This window comes from Ranitomeya variabilis, chromosome 2, assembly GCF_051348905.1.
Source record: "Ranitomeya variabilis isolate aRanVar5 chromosome 2, aRanVar5.hap1, whole genome shotgun sequence".
Classification (NCBI taxonomy): domain Eukaryota; kingdom Metazoa; phylum Chordata; class Amphibia; order Anura; family Dendrobatidae; genus Ranitomeya; species Ranitomeya variabilis.
This window is the reverse complement of record NC_135233.1, coordinates 233,099,052-233,112,511: the sequence shown is the minus strand read 5'-3', so window position 1 is coordinate 233,112,511 and position 13,460 is coordinate 233,099,052. Positions and strand designations below refer to the sequence as shown.

At 42.7% G+C, this 13,460-nt stretch overlaps 1 protein-coding gene across 3 annotated transcripts in view; it reads right to left on the bottom strand.

Annotated features, from left to right (window-relative positions):
• Nucleotides 1–13,460, bottom strand: part of LOC143805125 (uncharacterized) — a 159,130-nt gene that overhangs the window by 33,132 nt on the left and 112,538 nt on the right. For all 3 annotated transcript variants that reach the window (XM_077284015.1, XM_077284016.1, XM_077284014.1), the window contains exons 6-10: nucleotides 8,885–9,103; nucleotides 3,056–3,133; nucleotides 2,685–2,960; nucleotides 1,487–1,705; nucleotides 1,088–1,165 (exon numbers count right to left, since the gene is read on the bottom strand). In XM_077284015.1, the coding sequence (XP_077140130.1) occupies nucleotides 1,088–1,165; nucleotides 1,487–1,705; nucleotides 2,685–2,960; nucleotides 3,056–3,133; nucleotides 8,885–9,103 (870 nt within the window). The remainder of the gene's footprint in view (nucleotides 1–1,087; nucleotides 1,166–1,486; nucleotides 1,706–2,684; nucleotides 2,961–3,055; nucleotides 3,134–8,884; nucleotides 9,104–13,460) is intronic.

Sequence of the window (13,460 nt, the reverse complement as noted above, 5' to 3'; positions counted from 1 at the left end):
TTTTTATTATTGATCAGTATTGCAGTATTCGATCACTATGTGGTGGTAATATGGGGTTTGGTCATGGTGCGGTGTTATTTGTCCCTAAAAATATTCCTAAATTGTATTGCATATTTCAACAAAAGTTTAATAAGTTACAGTAGAGCAGAACCCGGCCAAAGGAGTCTACCTTGTCGTGGTGGCAGATTAAAAAAATCTTTTGGCCAAAACAAAAGCTACTGGATCTGGTGATGGGAACTGGGAAATGTGTGATTGGTGAGAAGTGGAGTTTTTCCAAGAGGCAGCGGTGGGACTGTGGACAGGTCGAGCGAGTGGAGGCGGGGCTGGCGGTGATGCCTGGGTGGAGTCTCAAGGGGGCCCCGAAAATTTTGCCAGTATGGGGCCCCAAAATTCCTATTGGCAGCCCTGGCTGCAGTTAATGAATTTTATAACTGCATGAAGGAGTCAATCACCCAACGACTGAGCATTTTGCTCATTTGTCAGGTGATCGCCAGCCAATTTATATCAGGTGATAATCAGGAAGGAGTGGTTTTGCAAATTCTCACTGCACACTGGTCCTATCAGCTCTAAAGTCAGTGCAAAGTCCTATTGATTGGGGTCATGATTACTAGAGTATCACAAATTCAAAGGTCGGTTATGAAAATAAATGCTATACCACGCCAGCGAACTAGCTATAGGGGTTGAGAGGTAGCAGCTGTATCTTGACTCTAGTGCTAATGAGGACCCAAAGATCACTGCAATATAAGATCCCAGTAATATAAATGGCACATGATAATTGAGGAAGGCTACAGACTTTTGGACTTAGAGTCTTCATGTTACATTCATTTGCCTGCAGCTTATTTCACCTTTTACATCATTTTAATGCCATAATTATAGTTTACAATTCAAACACATTGAAAAAGATGCAAAATGCATTTATCCTTGATAGATATCATTGCTTGCAGGGTGATTTTTTTCATGCATTTTAAGTACTTAAAGTTTGCACTTCATTAATAGATGGACTGTATATTGGTTGAGAAGTCCATGCACCATAAATACCATGCTAAACAGTTCTAGACATACTGGTTAATACATGCTGGAACCTCACCTGTGTTGGACTGGAAGCCAGGCTTACTAAAATTGTAGTCCTTTATCTCGTTATACCAGGTATCCACAACCTCAGAGCCTGAAGAATAAAAAAAAAAAATATATATATATATATATATATATATATATATATATATATATATATATATATATATATATATATATATATATATATATATATATATAATATAAAAAAGCCTCTCGCATCTTCTAAAGTACAAGAGTTGGGAATTTGTGGTATTATAAGGATGCTATGTTATTTTAGAACTCCAAAGATGGAGCCCAACTCCTTTCTTAAATTAAAGGAGGATACCATTTCCTAAACCTGCCCCAAAATTTCAGAAACATTTTTTTCAAAAAACATTGGAAAGAAGTCACCTTTCTGGTGGCAGTTTCTTACCAGACGCATCCCTCACATTTGAGTTCCACTTGTACCACAGGTTCTCTCCATGGTTGGTATTGCTGTGCTGTAGTGCGTTGATTGACAGAAGGTGGTCAGCCCATTTCTGACTAGATTCACACAATTCCCGAGTCAGCTGTAGAGGGGGTGCCCCATGTAATCGGCGATACTTATTGTGGGTGTCCAATGCTTCTTGTTCAAAACTGCTAAGTTTTACCGCTGGAAAATAGGACATTATGTAATGATGACAGCACCGATAAAGTAGGCAAACTTCGCCTTGATCATTAAGACCTCAGACCCTGGAAAGTTCATGACATAATGGTGTAAAGTTAGGGCTTATGAAGAGGACTGTGAAACTCGGTCTGAGCACAGACTGCAATGCACAGACTGTCCCGGCATTCTCTCTAAATGGAAAGTCTTATGGTATCAGTGGCCTGGTATGGCCAAAGACTTTTGAGAACATAGTAGCTGGCCAAACCTTGTTTAGTGTGATCTTTAAAAAGCCAAACTTTGCTTACTGAGGAACACAAGACCACATTGTAGCTTAACTCTTACGAGCAATTAGGTTCGAGAAAAGTCAAAAGAGTTGACTAAAATGGATGAAGACAACCAAAAACTCAAGGACCACTGATAAGTCTGAGGACCCAAAAGAAGACAGGACATTTTGAAGAAATTATGTCCACAGGGTCTACAAGAAATTGGACCATGTACACTCTATCTCTCTGGTCCCATTTCTTGTTGAAGTCACTGTACAAAGTCTTCAAATTGAGGAACATTGCACTGGTGACAAAGACTACTCATGCATATTCTGGTATTTTCTGTAGTAACATATGTATGCAACACCTGAACAATAAAGAAGCAAGACATAAAAATCGACACCTTTGAAATGTGGTGCTGGAGAAGGATATTATCATCACCATGAATGGCTATCACATGTCAACTTTGGACAAATCATGCGAAGAGAGCAATCACTGTAGAAGGACATCATTGTAGGAAGAATAGAAGGAACCTGGTGGCATGATACAATCAAAATAATGGCAGAGAAGACCCTGGTGAACCTATCTAGGATTGCACAAGATCGATCTTCCTACAGATTGTTCATCCATCAAGTCATCATGACTCGAGATCGAGCCAAAGGCCGTTGAATAAATAAAGACTCTTTCTCTAATGTATTGGCCTACCAATCTGAGCTTCTTACCTTGCCGGCCAAATCCTGTTGTTGGCTTTCGATCATTTGTCTTCTCTGGTTCTGATGACTTGTTAGCACTTGGTTTCCACTGGGTGATGGGTCCATCATTATCGGACACTGATGGGGCAGTTCCTGAGGGCAGCACGTTCTTTTCAAAATAACCAGGGTTGGTGATGTTTCCTGCAGGATTATACTGTCCCACCACAAAGAAAAGACCATTGCCATCTGTGGCGACACCAACACCAACTTCTTTTGAGTCTTTCCACACGACTTGAGTGAAGTGACCTTCATCAAAAAATACATGGGCCATATGAGTGAGGAGAAAAATATAACATACTGTATGTAGTCCAAAAATCTTCAAAGGTTGATTTGGGATTTACCTGTGTTGCTACGGAAACCCGGCCTGGCAAAATCATAGTTCTTTATTTCATCATACCATGAGTCAACGGCTTCCTGACCTGTGGGATGACAGACAAGATTTTAAAGGTTACTCTGCGGCCACAGTAAGTTGATTGGAGAAACTCGTCAGGTCAGAGTGTGACTGGTCCCAGGAGTTGAAAAATGCTCCAAAGGCACAGAGCTCTGTTGTAATTGTCCCCCTAGACAATAAATTATATATCCAGTACATTCATTCTCAATATTTTCAGTCTAAGCAAGAAAGAGCATTAAACTTAAAAATGAGTTGCCCCCTGCCCTATAAATCGCCTTCATTTTGTCTGAAACAGGTTAGTGGTGGCAGAAGTTTCTGCTATAGAAAAATGCCTCCCAGCCAGACCGTAGTGCATTATGCTCTACTTGTTTGAGGGATAGTAAGACAGTGGATCACAAAAATTGTCCAAACCCATGTTTTACGAGACTGCCCGAAATGCAAGCTTGTGACTCTGTTAGAGGAAAAGGTGCAAAGTCTTCAGGAGAGAATAGCTACACTGAAGCTCATCAAAGGTGATGAGGATTTCCTTGACAGAGCAGAAGAATCTCTTCAGAATGTTGCAAGAGAAGAACGTTTCAGTGTTCCTGCAGAAGCTAATCATTTAGTAGAAATAAGTGTTCAGAATGTTCAAAGAGTAACACCTTTCAATATACATGCAGAACAAGAGAATTGGAAGCACATGACCCAAAGAAGCAGAAGGATGAGGAGGCTGTCAGCACCCATACTGCTGAAGAACAGCTACCAGTCTCTCACACACAGGACAGCTATGAAGATGTGCATCAAAAAAGTGATTTGCCCACAAAAGACTCTCCAGTAAGAAGTCAGAAACCTCTTGAAGGGAGAAAAAGAAGCGCTGTGGTGAAGAAGGAAAGGAGAGTGGTTGTCACGTGGGATTTCCTACTGAGAGGAACAGGAGCCAAAGTGTGCTGTCTTCCAGGTGCCCAAATCAAAGATGTGTCTCATAGGGTATTAAGACTCTTCAGTGCTACAGAGGACTACCCAGGCCCACTAAATACACGTAGAAACAAATGACACAGCAAAAAAGCACCTGGAAACTATATGCAAAGACTTTGAAGACTTAAGCCGTAAAGTGAAGGTACTGGGAGAGCAGGTTGTCTTCTCATCCATCCTCCCAGTGGATGGCCATGGACCAAGGAGATTGAACAGTATTGTACAGGTGACCAACTGGCTACGTTGATGATGCCACGAACAATGTTTTGGGTTTCTTCACCATGGAGTGAATTTCCTGTATAATATACAGCTAATGATTTCTTTTGAGTACCCTGCTATTAGAAGTGGTAAGAAAGAACAAAACCAACAAACTCTGAATGAAAACAGAGGAGCAAGAGAGACTACAAACTAAAATGTGTCTATACAAACGCACAGAGCATGGGAAACAAACAAGTAGAATTGGAGCTGCTAACGCCGGAAGAGAGATCTGATGTCATAGGCATCACTGAGACTTGGTGGGATGATGCACATGATTGGAATACAAACCATGAAAGCTACAACTTATTTATTAGAAACAGGATTAACAAGAAGGAAGGAGGTATTGCACTGTATGGTAGGAAAACGTATATCTCCACTGAAATCCAAGCTTCAGAGACTGGTAGCTCTGTAGAAATTGTTTGGGTAAGAATTCAAGGAGAGATGAACATTAAGACACTATTGTAGGTGTTTACTGTAGGCCACCTGGATAGACTATATATGAACTTTTTTTTTTTACATCATTTGCTTGTGTTCTCAAAAAAGTATGACACAGTGATCATGGGAGATTTTAACTAGATTTGGTAGGTCTTCATATTTGAACAAAGTATTAAACAACTTCGTGTCCTTTCTTAGGATGCTGCCGCACAAGGGGCAGGCGTAGCTCCGTGTCTTTCTGTCTCGTGCTAGGCCTCTGCCAGGATCCCACCCCTGACAGGGATCCTCTGTCTGCAGCTCAGATGTTCCTCCTTTCCCCCTGTCTGCCTGACAGGTGTTGCCTGGGCTGAGCCCAGTCAGCTTCTCTCTAACTGCCTATCCAACCCACCAGTTTTACCCTTCTGTGAGGAGTGCCCTACTAGATAGGAGCATGGCTCCCCCTGGTGGTATGGAGTGTGAAGTGTGTTGTGATGCTGTGATACCTGGAAAGATGAACTCCTTTATTACCCTCAGACGTAATATCACTCCCCTTGGTGGAGGAACAATATTACTGCAGCAACCAGGACTCTGGGGCGCTGCAGCTCCATCCATTTTTATGAATAATCTAGATAAGGGAATTGAAGGTAAACTGATCAAATTTGCAGACGGTGCAAAGCTAGGAGGGATAGCTAAAGCCCCCGTCTCACTAAGCGAGATCGCTAGCGAGATCGCTGCTGAGTCACAAGTTTTGTGACGCAACAGCGACCTCAGTAGCGATCTCGCTATGTGTGACACATAGCAGCGACCAGGCCCCTGCTGTGAGATCGCTGGTCGTGTCGGAATGGCCTGGACCTTTTTTTGATCGTTGAGGTCCCGCTGGGTAGCACACATCGCTGTGTTTGACACCTTACCAACGACCTCGTTGACGACTCAGACACTGAATCGTCATAATAGCTCCCATGTGACATCGTTGTACACGTCGCTACAGGTCGCTGGTGAGATGTCAAACAGTGAGATCGCAGCAGCGATCGTTGGGAAGATCTCACTGTTTGACATCTCACCAGCGACCACATAGCGACGCAGCAACGATCCCTGACAGGTCGTATCGTTGTCGGGATCGCTTTAGCGTCGCTAAGTGTGACGGGGCCTTACCACTAGAGAAGACAGAAAGGATGCAGAAGGATCTAGATAAGCTTGAACAATGGGCAGTGACTAATAGAATCGTATTTAACAGGGAGAAATGCAAAATTCGACGTCTGGGCAAGAAAAACAAAAATCACATCTACAGAATGGGAGGAATAGAATTAAGCAACTGCACGTTTGAAAAAAACCTTGGGTATACTAATAGATCACAGACTGCACGAGTCAACAGTGTGATGCAGCAGCAAAAAAGGCATTCACAGTTCTAGGATGTATTTGAAGAGAATCATAGACTCTAGATAACGTGAAGTAATTTTCCCCCTCTACTAGTGATGAGCGAGTGTGCTCCTTACTCAGGTTTTCAGAGCATGCTCGGGTGGTCTCCGAGTATTTTGGGCGTGCTCGAAGATTATGTTTGAGTCGCCGCAGCTGCATGATTTGCGGCTGCTAGACAGCCTGAATATATGTGGGGATTCCCTAACAAACAGGCAACTCCCACATGTATTCAGGCTGTCTAGCAGCCGCAAATCATGCAGCTGCGGCGACTCAAACATAATCTCCGAGACCACCCGAGCATGCTTGGAAAATTAGAGTAACGAGCACACTCGCTCATCACTACCCTCTACTCCTCTTTCGTTATGCCTCATCTGGAATACTGTGTCCAGTCCTGGGCACCACATTTTAAAAAAATACATTGAAAAATTGGAGCAAGTTCAGAGAAGAGCTACCAGGATGGTGGGCGGACTGCAAAGTATGTCTTACGAGGAGCTGTTAAAGGATCTGGGAATGTTTAGCTTGCCAAAAAGAAGGCTAAGAGGAGATTAAATAGCTGTCTACAAATATCTGAAGGGACGTCACAATGTAGAGGGATAATTCTTATTCTCATTTGCACTTGGAAACACGAGAATCAATTAAATGAAACTGAAAAGGGAAAAAGATACAGATTAGATATTAGAAAAAAACATTTTGACAGTGAGGGTGATCACTGAGTGGAACAGGCTGCCACAAGAGGTGGTGAGTTCTCCTTCAATGGAAGTCTTCAAACAGAGGCTGGACAGACGTCTGAGATAGTTTAGTGAATCCTGCACTGCATTGAGTCGGGGGTTGGACACTGGCACCCTTGAGGTCCCTTCCAACTCTATCATTCTATGATCAGATCCTGAGAAAGAGGATTGTGCTTGCTGTATCAAATTGTATGGATCCTCTGTAATTACTTTGGGCAGCCACTTACCAAGCTGAGAGAACAGTGTGACCCCCTTGCCCATTAAATCTTGACATCTGCCAGAGAGAGCCTGCAGGTGATGCCATCTTCGAGCACAGTTATACATTATACATTAAGATATAATCAAGTTATTCAAGCGTCACTTCTACATTATTACACAACCACAGGTTCATTCATGTTATTAAATGTAATCTGGCCACAGATTAGTGGATGTGCTGGCAATTTCTTTATGAAGCAGAGCTGACAGTGAGCAATAACCAGCTTTGTAATGTGAACTAGTCCACAGGATATGAAGCCCTTCCAGGGTATGCACTGTGCCCAGTCATCAAGTTATACCATATTTTATCCGATACGCAGGGGTTAAAAAAAAAAGGTGAAAAAAATTAATGTTTTTCATGTAACCTGGGAAAGAAGCAACAGGGGCCAACAATTTGGATTAGGACAAAACTGAGGTATGATGGTAGCTAACAAGAAAAAAAAACAACCCACCAAAAAAACAGCAATACTTTTATAAAATGACTACCATGTAATTTAGAAATGTTTAACCAATGGGTTAAAGGAACACTCCTACCAAATGTCTACACATTAACAGTTGTTATGCCTTGTGCAAGGACAGACTGCGGACCAATAAAAGCACTACATATAGTCCCTGTGTCATATTCCTCCCCCTTAGGTCCTGTAAGCCATTTCTGGGCTCCTCCTAGGAGAATTTCTGTGATAAATTAAACCTGTCAACCGGTTTGTCCCATGTGAGGTATACTTATCAGGTCTGATATACAGCATTCTAATATGCTGTTTATATGCCCCCAATCCGGCCTGCAAGACAAGAAAAAGACCATAATACTCATCTACGGGGCAGTTGGGTCCGAAGGGCGTCGCTGTCTTTGTACGGTGTCTCCTCTTTTTTGCGGTGCTGTCTTCCTCCTGTGCAGGCGTACTTCTTTACTCCTGTACTGCAGAGCGCATGCTCCGGGACTCTTTGGCCTTTTCCTGCGCACTGCAGTATTTTGCTCTGCTCTCAACATGGCAAAGAGAAGTACTCCTGGGCAGGAGGGCGATGCCGGGAACATGTAGTCCACACGAAGCACAGAAGGAAGACAGCATCGCAAGAAAGAAGAGGTACCAGATCAAGACAGCGATGCCCATTGGAGCCGATGACCCTGTAGGTTAGTATTATAAAAGGTCTTTTTCTTGTCTTGTAGGCCGGATTGGGGGCATATATACCGCATATTTGAATGCTGTATATCTGGGCTGAAAGGTACTGGCCTTACATCACATGGGACAAACTTGGTGACAGGTTCCCTTTAAGCTGGGATCTGTTACTTCGTTTTGTTGGCTTTATGGCGTGCACTGTGAGGACACCTCAGACCACAGTAATGGCTCCTAGTACTGATTGCCTATGTGTTTCCTCTTGCAGAATGAATATTTATTAAAATAGTCTCCCAATACAAGGTGATCCCGCTCCTATGATCCCTCACGAACAGTTATAATCTGAGGGAAATCGTAAAAGAAAGTGTTTAACTCCCTTTCAGCGCTACCACAGGGAAACTGATGCATTATATGATTTCCCATGAAAGCTATGGTTTGTCCAAGTAATCCCCAAGTCCTCCAGAGGGTGAGAGAGGCTCTCTGTAGACACTCTTCAATCTTCACATAAATTACCGTACCTAACAGAAAACCCCTATTAAATACCCTAAGGCAGACAACCCTTTAAGACTTACAGGGCTTACTAGCTTTGGATGAAACGTGCACGCTGGTGATGGTGCTGTGTGATCTAGTATCTGCAGGAATTACCTGGGAGTTCCTTGGTGCTGGAGCTGTATTTGTAGTACAGGTTCTCTCCATGGTCCGTCCCACTGTGTTTTAAGGTCCGGATGGACAACAGGTGGTCCGCCCATGCCTGTGCTGAGCGACAGAGGTCTCGATTGAGCTGGAGTGGTGGGGCTCCATGTTTCTTCCTGTATATGTTATGGGCAGACACGAACTCTCTCTCAAACTGGTTTCCTTCAACACCTAAAAGAAACGGATGTTGTATGAGTTACAGCTGTCGGCTCACATTTATCCTTCGCTCTCCGCTGAGCACTTACATCTGGGTTTCCGTGTAAATTCCCCAAAACCGCAATTTAGACAAAACCCCAGACGGAACCACTCACTTACGAGGCAGATTATATTACTTTGGACTAGTCTATGTTCAAGCCATGTCCAATCATTTTAGGCATCTTTTTAGGGTAGAAGTGTAGGCAACCACAGATCTGTGCATGCCTAAAAAGATGCATACCACCAGATCAGACGTCAAGTACGAAGTGTCTCCATCTGACTCATGATGGACGGTTCCGCTGCGTGGTTCATTTGAATCACATTTTTGTGGGATTTACACAGAAACCCAGACATAAGTGGACAGCGTAGAACACAAGAATGTGATCCCAGCCTTACACTGGAAGTGATCAAAACAATGTTATGCACCCCAAAATGTTACCAATAAAAACCCTAATTTATCCTGCACAAAACCAGCCCCCACTCAGGTCCGTCATCTGTCACTGAAACTATAGGGGGTTCCCATGTTGCTGGTAGAACAAAAATTCTGAAAACATGACATGGCTCAACACCCCCCCCCCCCCAATTAAAATCCAGTGAATTTTGGGCACCCAAATCCAAGTGCCCCTCCATTTTGAGCCAGCCCCACTGTGCCTAAACACAGTAGGCGGCCACATGTTTGGCATTATTGTAATGGAAAGAAGGCACTTAATTTATGGGTGCGTATCGCCAGAAGCACAAGATGGGCACAATGCATGAGGTCGCTGCAATATATGGAGGGTCTACACTGTAAGGGGACACAATGTATGGGTATTAGACTGCCAGATTTGCAGAGAAAATCGAGAGGTGTAGTTTCTACAGTGGGGTCACTTTTTTCTGCTGTTCTCACACCTTAGAGGCTCCGCAAATGTCGCCCGCAAACTATTCTAGCAAAATCTGTGCTACAAAAGCCAAATAGTGCTCCTTCCTTCTCAGCCCTGACGTGTGGCCTAACAGTAATTTCTGATAACATATGGGTCATCTCTGTGTTCGTGAAAAATCACGCAACAAATTGTAGGTTCTAGTTTCACCTATTAACCTTTGTGTACCTGAAAAATTTGTAGCAAATACAAAAATTACGTTTTTACCACTAAAATGTCACATTTTGGGACAAATTGTGCAACAAATTATGGGGTACGTTTTCTCCCATTACCCATTGTTAACATTACAAATTTGGGGCTAAAATAATATTTTCGTGAAAAAAAGTGAAAATCTTCAATGACAACCTACTGTATCAAATTCTGTGTAGAACCTGTGGGTTCAAAATGCTCATTATACCACTGAATAAAATCCCTGAGTGGTGCAGTTTCCAAAATGGGGTAACTTGTGGGGAGTTTCACTGTTTAGGCACATCAAGGGCTCTCCAAACGCGACATAACACCCGCAGACCATTCCATCAAAGTCTGGGTTCCAAAACATCACTCATTCCTTTCAAAGCCCTGCCGTGCTCCCAAACAGTAGTTTTCTTCCAGATATGGGGTATCGGCTTAACCTGCTACCCTTGTGAAAATAAAAAGTGTGGCTAAAAGTATATTTTTATAGGTAAAATGTGATTTTTTTTTTTTTTTTTTTTATCTTCACTGCTCTATGATATAAACTTCTGTGAAGTGCTCACCACACGTTTAGATACATTTCTTGAGGGGTCTTGTTTCCAAAATGGGGTCACTTATGGGGGTTTCCACTGTTTAGGCACATCAGGGGCTCTCCAAATGCGACATCGTGTACGTTCTCGATTTCAGCCATGTTTTGTGTTCAAAAAGTCAAACAGTGCACCTTCCCTTCTGAGACCTGCTGTGCGCCCAAACAATGGATTCCCCCCACATATAGGGTATTGGCATATGCAGAAGAAATTGCACAACAACTTTTAGGATCCATTTTCTCCTGTTATCCTTGTGAAAATAACAAATTTGGGGCTAAAGTAACATTTTTGTGAAAAAAAAATGAAATGTTAATGTGGTTTTGGGTACTTTGAGGGGTACAGTTTTTAGAATGGTGTCACTTTGGGGTATTTTTTGTCATATAGCCCCCCCCCCCCTCCACAGTGACTTCAAATGTGATATGGTCCCTAAACAAAAGGTTTTGTAAATTTTATTGGAAAAATTATAAATTTCTGATGAACTTTTAACCCTTCTAACTTGCTAACAAAAAGAAAAATGTTTAAAAATTCTGCTGATGTAAAGTAGACAAGTGGGAAAATGCTATTTATTAACTATTCTGTCTAACATTACTTTCTGATTTAAGGGCGAATTAAAAAAGTTTGAAAATTGCGACATTTTTTAAATTCTTGCCAAATTTCTAATATTTTCAAAAACAAACGCAAGTGATAGCGAACAAATTTGACAACTATCATGAAGTACAATATGTCACAAAAACCAGTCTCAGAATCAATGGGATCTGTTGAAGTGTTCCAGAGCTATTACCACACAAAGTGACGGTGGTCAGATTTCAAAAATTTGGCCTGGTCATTAAGGTCAAAATTGGCTCAGTCACTAAGAGGTTAACTAAGGTATTTATTTATTTATATAGAGAGATGTGGTTCCCAGCTGCAAAGGTCACCTAGCAAACATTTATGGTATATCTAGTGGATATGCTACTGTTTCCAAGGTGGGAATAACCCTTTTAGGCCTCTTTCACACTTCCGTTTTTACAATCTGCACAGGATCCGTCGAAATGCACAGGATCCGCCCAGTGCACCCGTTTTTCTGACGGACCCGTTGAGGCTATGTGCACCTGTTGTGTATGCGTCTTTGCAGTGGTTTTCCGCTGCGAAAACACATACACAACACAACCCATGTTAAAAATAATAATAATAAAAAATTAAAAACCGCAAAATTCTCACCTTCCGGCGTCCCGCGCAGCGTTACCGATGCTCCCGGCAGCTAGCGTTCCTAGTAATGCCTTGCGTGCAATGACCTCTGATTACGTCGGTCTCGCGAGACCGCGACGTCATCGGGTCATTTCGCAAGGCATTACTGGGAATGGGAGCTGCCGGGAGCATCGGTAACGCTGCGCGGGACGCCGGAAGGTGAGAATTTTGCGTTTTTTTAATTTTTAACATTATATCTTTTTACTATTGATGCTGATAGGTAAAAAGAGAGAGAGAGCGAGCGAGAGAGAATTTCCCTGACTGGAAATTCTTCCGCGCATGCTCAGTTTCAAAAGACGGCATCCATCGCTGGATTCCTGCTTTTGACAGTCAGCGAGGGATCCTGCGTCCATAGGCTTCCATTATAGCCAACGACGGGCAGCGCAGGATCCGTCGCTGAGCGATTTTCCGACGTACAGAAAAAACGTTCCTCTGTGCGTTGTCCCCACCCGATGGACAGCAATTTTCTGACGGATCCAGTGCACGACGGATGAAACGGATGGCCATCCGTCACAATCCGTCGCTAATACAAGTCTATGGGAAAAATGATAATTACTTACGGGTAATTTGATTTTCCAGATCCATGACAGCATCGGTACATGAGAGATGGTCCCGCCCCCAAGAACAGGAAACCTGCATAGGAGATAAAAGATGGGGGCGGCACCTCTCTCCTCAGTTTGTTTACAGAGAATGTAAGGTAACCGCTATGTTAGTTTTAGGCATATATACATTATTTTAAACTCTAAGACTATTTATCTATTGTTATGTTAAGTGGTTATTACCCCATCTTTTGTTTGTCTGTGTTTTTTTTTTTTTTTTTTTTAAGAAGAATTTTTTTTTTTTTTTAAGATTTTTTTTTTTTTTTTTTGTGAATCACACACCATCACCAAGATAGGGAGGGAACTAGAGCGGTGCTGTCATGGATCTGGAAAATCAAATTACCCGTAAGTAATTATCATTTTTTCCCTTCCCCATGACAGCACCGGTACATGAGAGGAAGAAATAGAAAGAACCTCTAGGGTGGGACAACGGCAGATAGTACTTTTCTACCAAAGGCAAGGTCTGACAGCCCTAGATTTAATCTATAATGGCGGAAGAAAGTAGAGGGTGAAGACCATACTGCTGCATTACAGATTTGCTCTATAGACGCATTTGCCCTCTCTGCCCAAGATGTGGAAATAGCCCTAGTAGAGTGGGCCGTAACACCAGGTGGAGGGACCTGCCCCGAAGAGGAATAGGAAAGTGATATAGCCATACGGAGCCATCGTGCAATGGTTGATTTTGTGGCCTTTTTTCCCGTTTGCCCCCTGACAGGAGACAAAAAGGGCTGAAGACTGTCGCCATGGTTTTGTCACTTCTATATATTGAAGTAGGCAACGTCTGACGTCCAAGCAATGGAAGGTTTCTTCTCCCTGGGATTTTGGATTGGCA